Source organism: Pelophylax lessonae (genome assembly GCF_965119305.1).
Source record: "Pelophylax lessonae genome assembly, chromosome: 4".
NCBI classification, from domain to species: Eukaryota; Metazoa; Chordata; class Amphibia; order Anura; family Ranidae; genus Pelophylax; species Pelophylax lessonae.
The window spans coordinates 512,153,999-512,174,344 of NC_138771.1; the positions used below are offsets into that span (position 1 = coordinate 512,153,999).

The 20,346-nt window shown below is 44.0% G+C and overlaps 1 protein-coding gene across 1 annotated transcript in view; it reads left to right on the forward strand.

The window, feature by feature from the left end:
• The window catches only part of AGBL3 (AGBL carboxypeptidase 3), a 199,941-nt gene that overhangs the window by 10,336 nt on the left and 169,259 nt on the right, over positions 1-20,346 (forward strand). The window contains exon 2 of the mRNA XM_082252932.1: positions 14,482-14,530. Within this exon, the coding sequence (XP_082109058.1) occupies positions 14,482-14,530 (49 nt within the window). The remainder of the gene's footprint in view (positions 1-14,481; positions 14,531-20,346) is intronic.

Here is a 20,346-nt window from a genome sequence, read left to right on the forward strand (position 1 = left end):
GTATTGGTTGGCAGTGTTTATATCTGCGGTTTCCTCTTCTGTCAGACGTAACACACACAAAGACGTGTGTTGCTTGTCACACCTCACAATAGCAGTAGATACAGGGCAGCTTAACAAGCTGTGAATGAATAAAAACTGAACTGTGTGTAACCCCTTTATGAGATCAGCCATAAGTCAGCAGAGTGTGAAAGTCATTGGTAGCCATGTTTGTGGGTATTGTACAACGAGCATAGAGAGTATTAAATAACAAAGTCAATGACCTTTGGGACTAGTCTGTCTCGGGAATAGATGCACTCCATTCTTTTAATGTGGAAAATGATCCGTAGCTCTCACAATATAAAAACTAACACAAGGTATATCATATTTTTAGTTTAACTATAATCAAAATTACATAGGGGTAGAAGGACAAAAATAAATCTTTTAGTAAGTTCGCCTGCGCAATTGTATTCATTTAAAGATGGGTAACGATAACCACTCATTCCACTATTCAAAAAAACAAACAAAACCCCCATAACAACCTGTTTCATATACCTGATTCCACCATCATCTCACCCTCCACAGCACTTTTTTCATAAGTAATGAGCAGTGAAGTATTGTCCAGGCCTGCTGCCAACCAATCTTGTCTCCTTCCCTCTTCTTGACACCATTGCACTTCTTCTGTAGTTTTCAGGACCTGTACTATCCTAAAATGATCCTTCACCAAACAACTTCCTTTACATTTTTGGGTAGGGATAGGTAGAGTACCTGCTATGAAATCTATTCTTATTCCTTATCGTTACCTTGACAACTGTTGATAGCAATGCTGTCTGGATTACCACATAAATGCATTCGCCATGCATCACCACACGTATATAGTGATGCTAAATGCTGCTTCTTCAGCTCCCACAATGCTACTGTTGGTGAAGCTTGAGGACTTAAGCTGAGTGTGCTGATTTATGATTACAAGATTTCAGTGTCACCCATGATCTAGTGCAGTGGTCTCCAAACTGCGGCCTGTGGGCCGAATGCGGCCCTTTGATTGCCTTTATCCATTTTGCCCAATATTCCTCCCTTTGACATCAACAAGGGGGCACCATTCCTTCCATTGACACCAACACTGGGGAACCATTCCTTTCACTGACACCAACAATGGGGTATTTTTCCTTCCACTGACACAAGTGATGGGAAACTATTCCTCCCACTGACACCAGCAATGGGTCATTATTCCCCCCACTAATATCAACGTTGGGGTATTATTCCTCTTTCTACTGACTACAGGCACTATGTAATTTTTTTACTCCCACTGATGCTGGGGCATTTTCTACTTCCACTGGCCACTCCAGGTCCCCCTAAAGTCTGAAAGAAAGAAAACCGGTCCTTTGTTTAGAAAGTTTGGAGACCCCTGATCTAGTGGAATCTTCATAGCTTTTGCACGGAAGCCAAGAAGAATCTAAAAAGAACAGCGAAGACCTGATGGGAAATTAACTTTGTTTCATGTCGCTCAAAAGTTATGTAGCTCTGCCCCCGTAGGGGGTCACTAAGTATAGATCTATCTTGGGTCTCCCTCTGATTATCCTGTTGTCAGATACCAGGCATTTTCACACACAGCCAGGTGCACGCACACACACACACACTCACACACACTCTTCTCCTTGAAAGGGATTAGTGAAGTACTCCAAATTCAACTTTGTACAGGTAAGGACAACTCTCACTTGCCCTCACTTAGTAAAACTGAATAGGGGATCTTATGCTGAATCATACAGCACTTGTATAGGAATTCTAAGTCCTTTGCCTGTGTTAACAGACTCAGTGAACTCTGTATCTTCAGGACACTATTAAGTATTCCTTTTAGTTTACACCCAGCACGCTGACTTTCTAATACCAAGAGGGGTATTTTAACAGCAACCGTCTCTAGGATCCCTTGAGAGGGGAGTCTATACTCACAAGGCCCTGGTCGCAGGTCACCTTCCTCTGTAAAACCAGACAAGATCCATGGACATCCTTCCTCAGTCAACTCTCAAAAGAATCCCTGGGTTTCGGCCTCTCTGTTTCTGGCCCTCAGGTCAACCACCTGAGGCCGCATGGCAGCCTTTGCTGGGGAGAGGCAGCAGCCCCCACCCCACCTGGATCCCGCTCTTCAGCCAAAAAACAGGAACCCCATGTGCCCCCAGATATAAGTACAGTTACCCAGCATGCACCGGGTCACCTCCCATGCCTATTGGCCAGGGGCTGTACAGATATCCCCTGCTTTCATCTGCATGATTTCCTCCCACTGTCCCAAACACTCTATCACTGTTGGATCAGTGTGAAACATTAAGCCGGTCTGGGCAGCATCAGAGCACTCTGGGCAGTTTCTATCTAACACTCACAACTCTCTGTTAGACAGACAGCTCCTAGATTTACCTGGTCGTCTCCCTGTTAGTAGAGAAACCAAAAACAATATACATCCACACTAGCACATATCTAGGAGGGTGCTACAGTTACATAAAAGCATCACCACACATGTATAGTAATACTTAATGCTGCTTCTCCAGCTCCAACAATGCTACAGTTGGTGAAGCTTGAGGACTTAAGCTGAGTGTGCTGATTTATGATTACAAGATTTCCATGTCACCCTTGATCTAGTGCAGTGGTCTTCAGACTGTGGCCTGTGGGCAGAATGCGGCCCTTTGATTGCCTTTAACCATTGTGCCCAATATTCCTCCCACTGACACCAACAAGGGGGCACCATTCCTTTCACTGACACCAACAATGGGGTATTTTTCCTCCCACTGACACCAGTGATGGGACACTATTCCTCCCACTGACACCAGGTTTGGGACACTATTCCTCGCAGTGACACCAGTAATGGGACACTATTCCTCCCACTGACACCAGCAATGGGTCATTATTCCTCCCACTAATATCAATGATGGGGCATTATTCCTTCTTCTACTGACTACAGGCATTATGTAATCTTTTTACTCCCACTGATGCTGGGGCATTTTCTACTTCCACTGGCAACTCTGGCCCCCTTAAAATCTGAAAGACAGTAAACTGGCCCTTTGTTTAGAAAGTTTGGAGACACCCGATCTAGTGGAATCTTCATAGCTTTTGCACGGAAGCCAAGAAGAACCTAAAAAGAACAGTAAAGACCTGGTGGTAAATTAACTTTCTATAATTTTGCTCAAAGGTTACATAATTACATAGTTAAGTCAAAAAAGACACCTCTTCATAAAGTTGTCTGGAAAATAAATATCTGCATCCTCAGAATCCCAAACTCACAGTTGATCCAGAGGAGGGCAAAATACCCTTATAATGTGTAATCCAATGTGCTCTAACAGAAAAAAAAAAAAAAAAAAAACCTTTCCTGATCTCCAAAGGTAACTAGATACACCCTGGATTAACATTGTTGTTTCTTATAAATATTAACCACTTGACCTCCGGAAAATTTACCCCCCTTCATGACAATGCCATTTTTTGCGATATGGCGTGACTTTAACTGACAATTGCACGGTCATGCAACGCTGTATCCAAATAAAATTGATGTCCTTTTTTCCCACAAATAGAGCTTTCTGTTGGTGGTATTTGGCCACTTTTTTTTACATTTTTTGCGCTATAAACAAAGGCCGACAGTTTTGAAAAAAAAAATATATTTTTTACTTTCTGCTATAAAACATATCCAATAAAAATTTTTTTAAAAAACAATTTTCTTCATTACTTTAGGACAATATGTATTCTGCTACATATTTTTGGTAAATTTTGCGCAAAACTTAAAGCATCTACAAACTATGGGATATTTTTTTTTCACTAATAATGGTGGCGATCAGCAACTTATAGTGGGACTGCGATTTTGCGGTGGAAATATTCACACAATAACTGACACTTTTTACAATTTTTGGGGGACCAGTGACACTAATTCAGTGATCAGTACTAAAACTATACACTGACACTGTACTAATGACACTGGCTAGGAAGGGGTTAACATCAGGGGCGATCAAAGGGTTAACTGTGTGCCTAGCCTGTGTTTTATTACAGTGTGGAAGGTGCTTTTATTAGGGGAAGACATGGATCCTGGTCCCTGCTTTGCAGAGACACAGAATCCATCCCTTCCCTCCTGTCAGAAAGGCAATCTGCCTTGTGGACGTAGGCAGACCACCGTTCTGTGTCTCTGCTGGATCATCGGCGGGTGCTGGAGAAGATCAAGCCTAAGGTATCCGCTGCTGGGCTCCCGCTTTGTGTGATCACAGGGGAAGTGAGCTGATGACGGTGTGGGCGTGCCCCCTTCCTGGAGGAGATGTATATATACACGTGATCCGGTGCACAGGTGCCGCCCTGTAGCAGTAAAACTGCTATGGGGAGGACCTGAACAGGTTAATAGGCAGTTAAACAAAAAAGAGTGTGGTTCTATTTTAAAGCAAAATTTCAGGCAAAAATGAAACTTGAATAGCGCATTGTGCATCAATTACCTTACTCAGTCTTCATTCTAAAAAACTCTTCCCAAGATATCCTGCAATGTAATGAATCAAAGTCAGCGTTTCCTCTATAACTTAAGCTAATTTCCTGCTCGAGACCAGGCGTTTTTCCCTGCTCATTATCTTTTTGGGCACTGGTCCCCCCACATATGTTCTCCTGCTTCTAGAGCCTATGAGAGAGGACCCTGCTTCTGCAAGTTTTGCAGTCCACCAATAGGAGAAGTCCACATTTTGCAAGCAATGAGGACACTGGAAGCGGGACCTCAGGAAGTAAACAGAAAAAGAGAGAGGGTTCGTCACGTGACCATGGCTTCAGGTAAGTAAAATGGGCTTTTGGATTTTTTCTTGTCATACCAGCAGTTAGTTAGTGGGGAGTGGGGGGTTGCTAATATCCTGGAACTGGTTTTTAAACTGATTAGTTATGTTATCTGTAGCATGGTAACTTCTAATACCTTCAGAGATCTGTGGTTAGTTCTCCAAGGTGTTTGGAACAACCTACTTGCCGAGTTCCTTCAAAAACTGTGTGCAAGTGGGGGTGTAGTGACCGGCGCTGAAGATGGCCGCATAGATCCTCAGCTCCGCTCGGCCACCTGGGACATCTGCTGACAACAGCCACCACAGCGGGCACAAACACCTCTCCGAGACCCCCATCACCTCTGGGCATTATGCGGAACAAAAAGGGACCCTCGCAGTCCTACAAGCTGGACGGATTTCTCCTTTCTAACTTGGCCGGGCTCCGGCAAGATGGCGCCGGCAGGCCTCCACCACGTTCATCCAGCCGGGAAGGTGACCGGGATGGACAATCAAAGCCGCACAGGCAAGTAGCCAACCTGGACAGCGGGAACTCTTCAGGCTCCTCCACCCCACTCTCATCTTCCTCACGGAGTCCATTGAAGCAGCGGCCACGCTGGGGATCCTCTCCTCCTGATCCCACTCAGCCATGCGGGATGGATCAGACTGTGGTCCCTTCCCCTGACCACAGGGCCCCGATCACACCGCCTGCAGACCCCTTTGCAGCTTTCCCTGTGGGGGACCACCCTATCTCTGCAACACTCCTGAAGGACATGCTCCATTCCCTCTGGTCCTCCTTACACGCTGATGTGGTGCAGGGTTTGGCCCAAACCAAACATGATGTGCAGCAGCTAGAAGAGAGGGTTGACAAAGTTGAATCCTCCATGTCTAAATGCACCCTCTCCTTCAATACCCTCATCACTGCCCACAACGGTCACTCTGATGACATTGTCTGGATCAAGGACAAACTGGCAGACCTCGAAGACAGGTCACGGAGAAACAATTTAAAACTGAGAGGGGTCCCTGAATCAGTCCATCCTCAGCACCTGCGTAAAATGGCTACTGATCTCTTTTCTGCACTGGTCCCTTCCCTGTCAGTGACTGAATTGGAAATAGATAGGATCCACAGGATTCCCAAGCCAGGCTTCATAGCACAAACCTGCCCCGTGATGTTCTTCTTCGTGTGCATTTTTTCAGACGAAGGACAGAGTACTCATGGCTTCCAGGCAGCTCCAATCTCTTCCTGGGGACTTTCCTCAAGTACAAATCCTGCCAGATCTCTCCAGGCACACGCTTCAGAAGCGTAGGTATCTGGCTACCGTTACCAAAGCCCTTAGAGACTGCAGCATCATGCATTACTGGAAGCACCCGGCTCTTCTAACCATCACGCACCAAGGAAGCACGGTCACGATATCTTCTTTGGAGGAAGGTATGGCTCTTCTTCACCGATGGGGAATCATTCCGGACAATCCGTCCTCTTCATCTCAGTCTTCCAGATCTCCCTCACCGCAGACCATCTCTGATGACTGGCATGTTGTGTCGTTTAAACGGTCCAGCTCCAAACATCTCTCACCTGGAGGTGAGCATCCACCCATGCCTGCTCTACGTTAGTCCCTGGCCTAGGTAATGTTGACCTTATGGCCCCTCTTTCCTTGTTGCAGGTTCTACCTGCCCCTGAACTCTTTTTTTATCTCCTGTAAGGCGCTCCACGCCTGTTTTGCTCCCCTTCCCCTTTTTCCCTGCTACTCCAGCAAGACTATCTGCATTGTGCCACTGAATGCTGCTTGCCGCTCCGTCTATGTAACTGTATTGCCTACAACCCTCGTCCAGATGACCCGTTTCACCTCTCCTAAGGTTCCATGACCATTAAATTTTTATCTTTGAATGTGAATGGCCTGAACCGGCCAATCGGTTCTCTCTGTGGACTGAGCTATGCAACAGTGGAGCTGACGTGGTCTGTATCCAGGAGACTCATTTCAAGCTCAACCACCAGCCGAAATTTTCGCACAGGAATTTCCTGACTTTGTTTTTTGCCAGCGCCTCCGAGAAGAAGCGAGGGGTGATGATTGCGCTGAGAGACTCTATTGCCTTTACACTCCGCAGCCTGACCCAAGATCCTGATGGCAGATACCTTATCCTCCAAGGTGACTTTAATGCTGTCCCACTGACCCTGGTGGCGGTGTACGCCCAGAATACACATCAGAAATGCTTCCTCTACAGACTGATGAAAAAGGTCTCCTCTGATGTCTATGGTAACCTGGTGGTTTGTGGGGACATGAACTCTGTGGTTGACCCAGGGCTTGACACTTCGGTGCCCGCCAGGGGTCGACAACTGTCATTACACTCCCTTTTGGTTGCAGAACAGCTTTATGATGTTTGGAGGTGTCAACATGGCTCGGAAAGAGACTATTCATTTTATTAACCCAGACTCCAATCGTATTCACGTATTGACATGTTCCTGGCTGACCTCCCTTTACTGGGTAAGGTCTCCTCCTCGGCCATCAGAAACATCACGTGGTCTGACCAGGCTGCTGTGGAAATGGTTCTGGAGGAGGCCGGGCCCAGGGAACGGACGTCGGTTGTTGTGACATTAAAATTCTCCAAGACCCCATGTCTGTAAGACTATCAGAGACCAACTTTCTGAATACTTCCGCCTTAATGCCTCTTCGGTGTCGGACCCTTGGGTGCCCTGGGGAGCACACAAGGCGTTCAATCGGGGTGTATGTATCCAACAGACTGCTAGACAATGGAAGGCATACAATCGCAAGCTCACTACTCTCCTGTCCGAGATACGTGACCTTGAGACTGCACACAAAGCCTCTCCTACGCTCAACCTGGCTTCGCAGCTTTCCCAGGCGAGGGACTCCTTGAAGTCTCACCTCATGGATCGCTATGACCGCCATCTTAGGGTACTCAAGCTTAAGTACTATGCCCATGCAAATAGAGCGGGTAAGATTTTAGCGGCTAGGATTAAGCAGCGGAGGGTTTCCACGCGCATTTCTCACCTCTCCCAACGCTCTACCGGTTCTAGGCTGACTCACCCCCGCGACATTGCGAATGAGTTCGCTGACTTTTACAGTTCCCTGTATAATCTTGCCCAAGACCCCGAGACTGCTCACCCGACCCCTGACCTCAAAAACCAATTCTTGGACAGATTGCGCCTGCCTACTCTGACCGACGAACACCTTAGGTCCCTATCCTCCCCATTTACTGCGAGCGAGGTGTCCAGGGCCATTAGTGCACTCGCCACTGGGAAGTCCCCAGGACCAGACGGTCTCTGTAATGAGTATTACAAGATCCACGATACCACCCTGAGTCCATATTTAGCTGATGTTTTCAACCAGGCTGCTCGGAGGGCTGAAAATGTTGAGTGCCTACATTACCACTATCCCCAAACCTGGTAAGGACGCCAGTCTCCCGGCTAACTACTGGCCCATTTCCCTATTAAATAGACCTCAAGATCTATGCCAAAATCCTGGCGTCCCGCCTTCAGCCCCTTCTTCCCCATCTCGTTAAGAACGACCAAATGGGTTTCATGCCGGGCCGGCAGACGTCGGACGCCACCAGACGGATCATAAACTTGGTTCACCTGGCGGAGGTAACCCGAACGCCTTCTCTGCTCCTTACCCTGGATGCAGAGATACCCTGGATGCAGAGAAGGCGTTCGATAGGGTGAATTGGCTATTCATGCGCCTAACACTGGAAAAATTTGGCTTCTCGGGGGACATACTTTCCGCGATTTTAGCCTTCTATTCCTGCCCCTCAGCTCAGGTCCTTACATCTGGTACAACCTCCACTCCGTTCAGAATCACGAATGGCACCCGTCAGGGGTGCCCCCTTTCCCCTAAGATCTTCAACCTGATGATTGAGCCCCTGGCGGAGGCCATTAGGTTGGATGGTGATGTGATGGGTTTCCCGGTAGGTGCAACGTCCCATACGGTCAACCTTTTTGCAGACGATATTGTGGTCGTCCTCACTAATCCATTACAGTCCCTTCCAGCAGTCCATTGTATTCTCTCGAACTTCAGTGCGATTTCCTATCATAAAGTTAACACGTCCAAATCATTGGTGTTACATTTAGGAGTCAGTAAACGTGACGTTACCCGTCTTCAACAAGACTATCCTTACCCATGAACCGATGACTTTATTCCCTATTTAGGCATGCACATTACTTCCAACACTAAACGCCTACTCCCTGCAAACCTAGACACCCTACTGAAAAAGACTGCTAAAGAGATGACATCTATGTCCAAGGCGGAACTTTCTTGGGGTGGCCGAATGGCCGCCTACAAAATGTCGATCTTGCCCCAACTTTTATATCTTTTCCGAGCGCTCCCTCTCACCTTCCCGAAGAAATATCTAGATGCCTTTTCTAGGGGCATGCGTGATTTCATTTGGGGAGGTGCGAGGGCCCGAGTAGCTACCTCCACTTTATCTCTACCCAAGTGCATGGGTGGCGCTAAACTCCCTGACCTCACTTTGTACCACTGGTCCACTAGATTGGTCCAGCTGAAAGCTTGGTTCTCTGACTCCACTGACCATCCCTGGACTCAAATTGAACGTCACCTTTCCCCGACCGGGGATCTCCACCTGTCTCTCCTCGGCAACCTCTGGATCCCCTGGAGGCTCCCCCAGCTTCCCCCTACAACTCAGACATCTCTGTTGGCATGGCGCTGACTGGCTCTCACCGGTGGGAGACAGGCGGACGGGGTCCCCCATGACTCCTTATCTCTCCCTCTAACCATTCTTGCTGCTCACTTGCCCTCCCTGCAGTTGCCTCAACTGGCATCATTGGGTCTGTCGGAACTCTCACACTTCTACAGCCAGGGTATCCTTCGTTCCCCTGGTACACTGATACAGGTCTATGGTGTCCCTCCCACCCTGACTTTCACGATCTGCCGTATACATAGCTTCCTCACTAAGCACCCTCCACTGACTGTTCGCCTACCTCAAAAACCCTGGGCGTTCCACTGCAAGATCGACCAAGGGCATCTCCCTTTTCTATGGCTGTCTTCTCCATCAATCGGACTCCCCTAAATCTATGCCTATGCTTAGGTGGGAAAAGGACCTATCATGCACCTTCACCACGGCTCAATGGTCATGGGCCATGATGTCCACTTACTAATACTCACATTGTACCTCCCACTGGGAGCTCATGCTAAAAATTACGAACCGGTGGTACTACACACCTTTCAGGTTATCTAAATTGTTCCCCTCAACCTCGGCCCACTGTTGGCGTTAGTGCGGCGGAACAGGAACATTGGCGCACGTCCTATGGGAATGCCCTTCGCTCACGAGGTATTGGAATAAAACTTTCAGTTGCATAGCTGACTTTACAGGTATTCTTAGTCCCCCCAAGAAAGAGTTAGCTCTGCTGAACTTAGGTATTGACGAGTATCCAGCGGGCTTTCAATGGGTGATCTTGCACATTCTCCTGGCCGCCAGAACGCTAATCCTCTGTAGGTGGAAGTCACTGGAGATTCCTGGTTTTTCAGAGGTGGTTAAGACAGTTAATGACAATTATCATCTGGAGAAAGCTCTGGCAATCAATGCTATTTCGCTTGCTAGATTTGACAAGGCATGGCAATACTGGAAGTACTCCCAATAGTGACCTCGAGGCTTGGTGGGTGTGGTGGTTTAAGCCTCTCCCCCGGCGCTTATGTTCCCACTGGGATGCCGGGGGGGGGGGAGGGGGCTGTCTCTCTCTCCTCCCACGTCCTTTCAGTCTTACTAAGTAGTCAACGTCAAAGACCCCTCCTAGTTTCATTCACTCGTTAAGCTGGTTATTGAAAGTTGCATTCACTCATCTTTTTGGTTTATTTGTTGATGTTTAATACTTGGACTGCTACCATACTGAAGATACCTAGTCTGGAGTAATGTCTCTCCCCCCCCCCTCTCCCCCCCCCCTCCTCACCCTCCTGACTCCCCCTCTCCATTGTCCCCTCTCCTTTTTCTACAATGACATGTTATTATTGTTTGTTCCTTTTTGCATGTTTGTACAACTTTTGCAAAAATTTCAATAAAAAATATTATTCAAAAAATAAAAACTGTGTGCAAGTGTACAAGAATTGATGTGGTTTTGAAGGCAAAGGATGGTCACACCAAATATTTGGTTTAGATTACTCTTCTGTTCATTTACTTTCCATTTTGTTCATTCTTAAAAAAAAAAAAATCAACACTTCTATTTCTGAATGGATTCTTAATTTACAGTATTTTATCACACCTGCCTAAAACCTTTGCACTGTAGTGTATATCTTCTGTTCCTGTAGCAAATTTGCAGATTCTAACAATCTTCTGCAGCACTACTGAATGATATACAGCATGATACACTGAGTATTATGTCCAGCCCTTCTACATCTAATTGTCGTGCTGATGTGTGCTTACGAATTTAGCAGATGTAAATTGATTCTTGACGCCGTATGTTGAACAAACAAAGGCCTTGTCTTCCAGAGCAGATGATCAGCTTTGGAATATGATACCTGTACTTTCCTAGATCTTCACAGGGACACTGGAAACAACATCATTGCCTTCTCTTCATGAATTTCTAATGTGGTCCAAGGGGCGGAGGAGACTACCAGAGATAACAGCCTCATCCGCTTTTATCCCTGTTGGCTTTAAGGTCGAAATGTTAATATACATCTTGCAATACAGCGGAAATCTCTGCAATGTGGGATTACACATATGCTGACATCAAAGAAATGACTAAGGCCTTATCCATGTTTTTTATCGAAGCTGCAGAGTGCCATATCTACCGAAGACACATGTGTATTCTGACTGCAGATGTCTAAATCATTCATGTGAGCTACTTACAAAATGCTAGACATGATTCTTTTAGATGTTCAGCAACAGTTTAGGTGTCTTGCTTTGATAAGAGATAGAAAATTAAAGGAAAGCTACATCATGTTCATCCCTATTTTTATAATACCGTTCCTGCGCTATCCTAAATTACTTTGCTGTAAGCTCCTGGTCACTTAGTAAAATCAACACCTTCACCAGTATTATGGTTTCCTAATTTTGGGAAGTATGCAGTTTCTAATTACAGCATCAGGTCCGATTGTGTTTTTTGTGATTATACACTACGTTGGCAAGTGTAGACTGCTGACCTTTGCATCTGTATGAGCTTGTTGGATATCATGTTCCAAAACCATGGCCAGTCATGTATTTGGTCCCCTTCTTTGTGGCTATACCAGGCTTCTCTCTGCTAGGAAGGCTTTCCTTGAGATTTTGGAGTGTGCCAGTAGGATTTTGTGCCTATTCACCAAAAAGAGCACTGCTGAGAATAGGTACTAATGTTGGACAAGAAGACTTGGCTCGCAGTCAGAGTTTCTTGCCAATGGTGTTCAGTAGAGTTGAGGCCCGGGCTCTGTTCAGGCCACTCTAGTTCCTCCATACCAAATTCTTTAAAGCATGTGTTTATGAAGCAGGTTGGAATTGGCTTTTTATGCCGTAGCTTCTGCAATAAACCTCAAAACGGTCTTTTGGAAGGGGGTTTACATACTGTTGGCCATATAGTTAAGTGTAATGGCCAGGGGTTCACAAATATATAGTTTTATAGTGTAGCAGAGGCTACTAGTTAGCACTCGTGGTGAATGTTTTTATCAAAATATTTAACAAAAAAAATCCCCAAAAATGCCATATTAATACAAAAATCCAATGGTAAAGACTACAAATGCAAGAATCCAAAGGTTAACTAATACATGTATAAAAAAACTATTACTATAGATCATGGTGTTGATGCTGTCACTTATTAGGAGCCTTGTTGTTAGGTTGCCGTTATATACTTTGACCTCTTGATATGCCCAGCGTTTGATATTATTTTATGCTATGCTATGCCATCTCAAAATTTACAGAACAGAAATAGGTTAGGGTATGCAGTAAAGTTTGGTGAAATCCCTACCATGTCCAAAGCTATATTGTGTGAATGTCACCGGCGCAAAAAATAAAATTACAAACATTCTAGTTTGCTGCAGCTAAAAGTGACTCCAAGTGTTGTAATATAAAATGGAAAAAAGAATAAAATGTGATTAGCTTTGCTTACCTATAAAGGTGCAAACAGATAATGTTTATACAATTAAACAATATATCCCCAATACTATCTCAGATCATGCTCTAATGCAGGCATGTCCAACCTGCGGCCCGGGGGCCGCATGCGGCCCGGAACTGCAGCCAATGCGGCCCACTGCCCCCTGACAATTTTTTTATTTTTTTCTGGGGAGGAAGGAAGTCAAGTTGGGGGCAAGGCCATAGCAGCTTCCAACCAACTGTAGGCAGAGGCTGCAACTGCATTGGATGGGCACGCACTGGTGAGGCTGCATTGGATGGGCACTGATCAGCCGCTGCTTCCTGTATAGTTCCAGCTCTGTCACAGGCGGAGTGATATGAAATGCACTCCGCCTGTGACAGGAGCCATACAGGAAGCAGCGGCTCTGCTCTCTACTGCAGCCGCTGCTACCTCCAGCAGTACTCGCATGACCAGCAGTAACCGCCAGCATTACCCACTAGCAGTAACTGCCAGCAGTACCTGCCAGCTGTAACCGCACCAGCAGTAACCGCCAGCAGTCTGCAAAATAAGTAGTATAAGAAATATGTGCATTAGCGTGTGTAAATTGTTGCAATATGTCTTTTAATAACTAGTTATGTTTTTCATATTATGTCATGTCCTTGTTTATACATGTATGAATAAGGACATGACATTTTCTGGCTGCCTAAGTCATATATGCTAGGGGTGCAACTACCCCCCAGCAATAACTGTAAATATCCCAGCATGTGCAGTGTTTCTGACTCCTACCACCAAGACTACTTCAAATCACTGAAGTGTTCATGGTGGTTAGAGTGTTTCTTTAATATCTTTCAGAAGAAGTAAACCTCTGTATACTAATTCCATTTCATTGGTCATCCTCTAGTTGTGTTAAATAAGTGCGGGGGGGGGGGGGGGGGGTGGTGGCGCGGGAAGGGTACGGCAGCGTTTTATTACTTATATACCTTAACTATAGTATATATTTTATATGCGGCCCGAGAAAATTTCTCTACACTCAATGTGGCCCAGAGAAGCCAAAAGGTTGGACACCCATGCTCTAATGTGAATGACAAAAAACAACAGTTTTTTCAAATATCCAAGTGTCCATTAATTCCAACTCGTGCCAAAATAATATCTTTTTCTCATGCAGTGCTTCACCCGATGTTGTGCATATCCACCACCAAAATTACAGCAATAAACAGATTTAGGGGTTGCTCAATGATGGCCATTCTTTTTTCTACCAATGCATGAGAGGGACTATTACAGAAATCGGAAAGACCATAAGGACCCACAGAGGAGTTTTTATAAAGCCTTTAAATTATACTATCTGCTGGTGAGTGTGCAATACAGCTGGTGGTGGATATGCACAACATCGGGTGAAGCACTGCATGAGAAAAATATATTATTTTGGCATGAGTTGGAATTATTGGGCATTTGGATATTTGAAATAACTGTTTGTTTTTTGCTTTTTGTCATTCACATAAGAGCATGATCTGAGTTAATATTGGGGATATAGTATATTGTTTAATTGTATAAACATTATATGTTTGCACCTTTATAGGTTAGCGCAGCTCATCACATTTTCTTCTTTTTTCAATGTTTACAGCTAACTTAGAGATTTTAAATTTTTTTCATGAAAGAAAATATTCACCTTGAATGTAAAGCTTACCTTTTAAATGATGTTGTCCAGTGTTAAAGTGAATGGTTTACTCACTGTATTACAATTCCTTTGCTCTATAGGAAGAGGACCCTTATGAATCTGAAGATGTCCAGCCTTATGAATTCTCAGGTAACATCATGTGCATGTTTTATTTATCCAGCAAGTGTAACGAAGATTGAGTACATTGAGTATTGCATCAACATGTCATTCAGACAACTAACATTTTTTAGAAGGGGAGTCCTTCTGCTGCAGCATTGAATTTCTCTCAGAATATGTTTCCTTTAAAGAAAGTCTTTCTGTTGTTAAGTAGCCATTAAAGAGACCGTGTCATATAAGTAAAACATCTAAAGTGGAAATAGAATGCCTCTCCTTCCACCCATGCCGCTGAGTGGTGCTCTGATACTGAGAAATACTTCCCTACAGTCTGCTGGAAAGCCCAGACTTCTGGGAATGTCAACCTCCAGGGTCTTGCAGCTCTCACTGGTCCTGCTAACCTCTATGCAGTGCCGGGACAAGGTCATCTAGAGCCCAGGACGAACATGCCAAACTACCCCCCCCCCCCCAAGATGTATGAGCATTATGTGTCAGCAAAAATCCCCCCACAAAAACACTGAGCACTAATCTGCATGATTACTCCCTTAGCATAAATTCCCCCCTCCAGGTACAAATCCGCCCCCCTGCTGAAATGCCCCCCCCCCCCCAAGCACAAATCTTTGCCCCCCCATCCCCCAAATCTCCTTAGCTCAAATGCCCTCCCCCCCAAAAAAAATGTACCCCTCCTAGCACAAATCCTCTACCCCTAAAATGTGCCATCCTGGTAAACATCTTCTCTCCCCAACTTCAAATTCCCCCCTCCCAGCACAAATTCCCCCCAAATCCCCCCTTCTAGCACAAACCTTCTTCCCCATCCCCCTTTTCTGACACAAAGGCCCCTAAATCACCCCCTCCCCCAAAGTTTACCTCCTGCTGCCCCCAAATTCCTGCTTCCAACATAAATCCCCTCCCTCCAATCTCCTTGCGGTGCCCCGTCATCTCACATGATACCACAGTGCCCAGGGCAGCCACCCTTGTCCCGGCCCTGCCTCTATGTCATTGCAGGAGTAGTAACATGGAGGTCAGCAGAAGAACCCAGTGAGAGCCGCAGAGGACCCTGGAGATTGACACTCCAGAAGTGTTGAATTCCCAGGGAATGATTTTTTAGGAATGGACTGATGTTCAGCTGCAGGAAAGGTAAGTATTCTCTCTTCTTTACAGGTGGTAGGTGTGCTTAAATGTTTTACTTCTTTGACAAGGACTCTTTAAATGACAGTCAGTGTGAAATGGAGAATAAAGAAATATACATAGGAACAATGCAATAAACAGATAACATTTGTATGTGAAATAAAGTCAAATGTCCATAATAATTCATGTCGTCAGTTCCAGAAAGCCTTTGTGAAATCTAATTTCATTCTTCATTCAAAATCCCTGAGGAATAGAATTTCATCCAAAATGTGTGCTTTTACTAAAAATTAGACCGTAAGCAGAAGCTCTTTACTGCTCTTTTTGGTGGAACACCAGCTCTTTACTGAACACTCAAGCTGGCCATCAAGTTGAAGAACCAACAACATCTTCCACAAAAGGCACAAATTATTTAAATGCAGTTTGTGTGTGTCAAATGCCCTTGCAAACCCATATATTATATAAATTAAGTAGCAGTGACATCATCACTATGCTGTACATAGCCTGTGCAGAAAGCAGAGCTGTGGGAGGGACCCAGTAGGCTCCGCCCACTACAGGCCACCTGCAGAAAACTACAGGAAGGGACAGAGACAAGAGCAATCACCCTACTCATATAAAAAAAAGAGCAGCAGTGACTGGTTTTTATTATAGGAAGCTCCTGCACATTCAATTACTAAACAGATCTGGAAGAAATACACAAAGCTCATCCGAGATTCAAGTAAGAATACACATGGTATTTAGACAATATTTGCTTATCCCTGAGTTCAGTTGTAAGAGCAACCCCTGTCTTGTGTTACCATGGCTGCACTAGCAGGTCTGTCTATGGAAATGTTAAGGGCAACAGGTTAAAGAATAAGTTCACCTTTTAAGAGAAATAATAAATGCACATATTTTTGCAGAAAAAAAAAAATGTAATGTATTATTTTTTTCCTGCAGGAGCCTGGAAACCATTGCACCCATGATCAGTGGATTAGCGTTGCAATATCAGGCTTCTGCAGGAAAGCCCTGCAGCTTTCAGCCCATACTTTCCATACGGTCTGACTGTTTACAAGCTTCAGGACTTGTGAATGAACTAAGAGAGTGCTCATCAGTGCCCTTGCTGTTCATTGAGAACTACAAGTTGTCAGCCACGGTGGCTGACAGTAGTTGTCGTCTATTTACAGGAAACTGTGACTATATAACAGGGCCATGTGGGCGGAGTCCTGTGCCGCTGCGCGGGTTTTGATTCCTTGGGATCCCCCGACTGCTGTCACACTGAGATTGGAATCAGGGGGGGAAGCTGCAGGAGTTAGAACGTGTTCCATCTTAAATACAGGTGGAACATGTTACATGTTCCAAAAGATGAACCTATCCTTTAAACCAACGGTTCGGCTCATCAGGTAATGCACGACAGATAGAGGAGAGGATATGCATTGTTGTAAACAGTGTTGTATATTTGTCCTGTGAAATGAACCCATTTCCCTAACCACTTCATTACAGCTCCATTGCCGGAAGACAGCAACAGCTTGGCTCCTCTTTTCTTCGAGGGCATCGATGCACGTTGCATTGAGAACGCTCTGTGATTGATGTGTCCTGTGGACACAGCTGATCAAAGATCGAGGTAACAGGCCAATGATAGTGGCCCTTTACCATGTGATCAGCTGTGTCCAATCACAGCTAATCACATGTAAAAAAACTTGTCAGTTATCTGCTCTCCTTTCCTCACCCGCTATCACAGCGTGAGGAAAGGAGAGCCGGTAATGGCAATTGTGATAGGGAGATTTACACTCATCATCAGTGCCCTGATTATCAATGCAGGCCAACAGTGCCAATCAGTGCAGCCTCATCAGTTAATATCAGTGCAACTTCATCAGTGCCCTTCAGTGCAGTCTCATCAGCGCACATCAGTGAGGAAGAAAAATTACTTATTTGCAAAATTTTAGAACAGAAACTAAAAGAAACGTTTTTTCTCTCAAAAATTTCGGTCTTTTTTTATTTGTTTAGCAAAAAATTAAAAACCCAGTGGTGATTAAATACTAACAAAAGGAAAGCTCTATTTGTGTAAAAAAAAAAATTATATAAAATTTCATATGGGTACAGGGTTGCATAACCAAGCAATTGTCATTCAAAGTGCGATAGCACTGAAAGCTGAAAATTGGCCTGGGCAGGAAGGGGGTGAAAGTGCCTAGTACTGAAGTAGTTAAAAAAGAAGAAACTAAGGATCACTTCCTAAAGCAGGGTATACACTAGTAGAGTTTTGTTTGACAATTTTTTCATTGTAAGAACATTTATTTGTTTTTCTAATTATTAGTGGGGGTTAAATGGACATTCGTTTTTGACCGCAGTGTCGTCAAAATTTGAAGGAGAAGGATGGAAAATGTTTTTTTACATAAAAATTTCTAGCAGTGCTCCGCAAAGTCCATTTATTCCAATATTGAATGTTAAAATTAAACAAAATCTTGAACTTCTTTTGAATGACATTCAAATGTACTGAGAATTTTCATAAGAATTTTCATGCAAATTTTCGTTTGTAATTATACTATTGTATACTCAGGTTTAGTCTAGGTTCATATCTATGCAGTTGTCGTTAATGTGTCTTTCAGGCACGTTATGCGGTGCGGTTTGCGTTTTTTACACCCTTTTTGTATGCGTTTTATATGTATTTTTCATGCATTTTGCATATTTTGCGTGTTTTTTGTCCTTTTTAAAAGCACTATATATAGCTGGTGGCTAAAGCGCAGTCTAGGAAGCTGGCTGTCGCGTCCTAAACAACGGATGAGTCATCAGCTGTCAGTGGGGTTCCCCTATGACAGCTGAATCTAAAAAAAAAAATTGCCGGCTAAGGAATTTGAGAAAAATTGCGTGGGGTTCCCCCCCCCCCCCAATGCATACCAGGCCCTTTGGGTCTGGTATGGGTTTGTTGGGGCCTCCCATGCCAAAATAAAAATAAAAATGGCATGGTGCCCCCCAAATCCATACCATACCCTTATCTGAGCATGCAGCTCGGCAGGTCAGGAAAGGAAGGGGATGAGCGAGCACCCCCCCCCCCCCCAGCCCCGAACCATACCAGGCCACCTTGTCCCCATGTTGATGGGGTTGAGGGCCTCTTCCCCACAACCCTGGCCAGTAGTTGTGGGGGGCTTTTTAAGAACCTAGAAGCCCCCTTTAAGACGTCCTTTATTTAAAATTAAGATTGTCCACCGTTGTAGCTCCAATGTCAATGCCGATGTCTTCTTTCTCCACTTCCTCCGCCGATGTCTTCTTCCTCCGCTGATGTCTTCTTTCTCCACTTCCTGCACTGATGTCTTTTTTCTCTGCTTCCTTCGCCGCCGACCCGCTAAAAATAAACAAAAAGCTCCTCCTCTGGCGCTGGCCTCCTCTGTTCTATCAGCTCCGGTGTCTAACAGTTCTTATATAGCTAGGGTCCGTGTGAATGTAGGTGTGAATGTAGGGTTAGTGTGTGTATCTTGTGATTCATAAACGAACATCTGTTATCCCCAAAATCATTGTGTGTCCTTTCCATTCTTGGTTTACTTCCTTAATCTCAGAGTTTTGCCGTGCCCCTTACCAGCAATCCAATAGCAATATATCTGTTCGCTGCTGTTTTTTTTAAATGTTGGATGGCAGGAGTGAAAAGCTGTTTAGAAAAAGATTTTTTTGCATTATTGAGACAATTGCAGACACCACTAACTGTAAATACCTTAGGAACTGGTTCACACCAGATGCAATCCAGTGCATTTTTAATCTGCATCAAAAATGCATGCACAGCGTTTTCCATGTATTCCAATGATCCTAGTTCACACCAGCGCTGTGCGTTCCAGTGCAGTCAACTAAAGCAGAACATGTAATCTATTGTGAAAGATGGGCTTTTTAAGGCACCTATTCAGTTAATTATAAAATATACAAATATACCATACAATATTTAAAAAAGTTGGGTGGGGGAGCTTGTACAACTAGAACAGGGCGGCACAATCCCTAAGATCAATATTTGAAGAGCATAGGATGTCCCTGGTTTTCCCACAAGGGGAGATACAGGAGTAAAGGGGATTTCTTTTATTACATGCCACAGCCTATAATAAACTAGATAATAATATGTTTAACCTCCCTGGCGGTATGATTATGTCAGGAATTACATACCAAAAGCGGTACAATTGTTTTCATGGAAATTTGGCGTTATGTATTATAGGCCTAAAATTCTTAGTAATTACTGACTTAAACCTGACCAAAACAAGAGTCTAGTAGACATCCCAGATGTGATAAATTTGAAACACAAACGCGTGAATTATAATCGAATCAATAATATTATTTTATTATTTAATATATAATATATATAATAAAATTATATTATTGATTAGATTATAATTCATGCATTATATATTATATATAGATATATGTGTGTGTGTGTGTGTGTGTGTATATATATATATATATATATATATATATATATATATATATATATACACACACACACACACACACACACACACACACACACACACATATATATATAAAATATATAACGCATGAATTATAATTGAATCAATAATATAATTTTATATATATATATATATATGTGTGTGTGTGCATATATATATATATATACCGGTGTGTGTGTGTGTATATATATATATATATATGCATATATATATATATATATATATATATATATATATATATGCATATATGTATATATATATATAATATAAAATGTGTTTTGTGTAACGTTTTTTTTTTTTTTTTTTTAATTT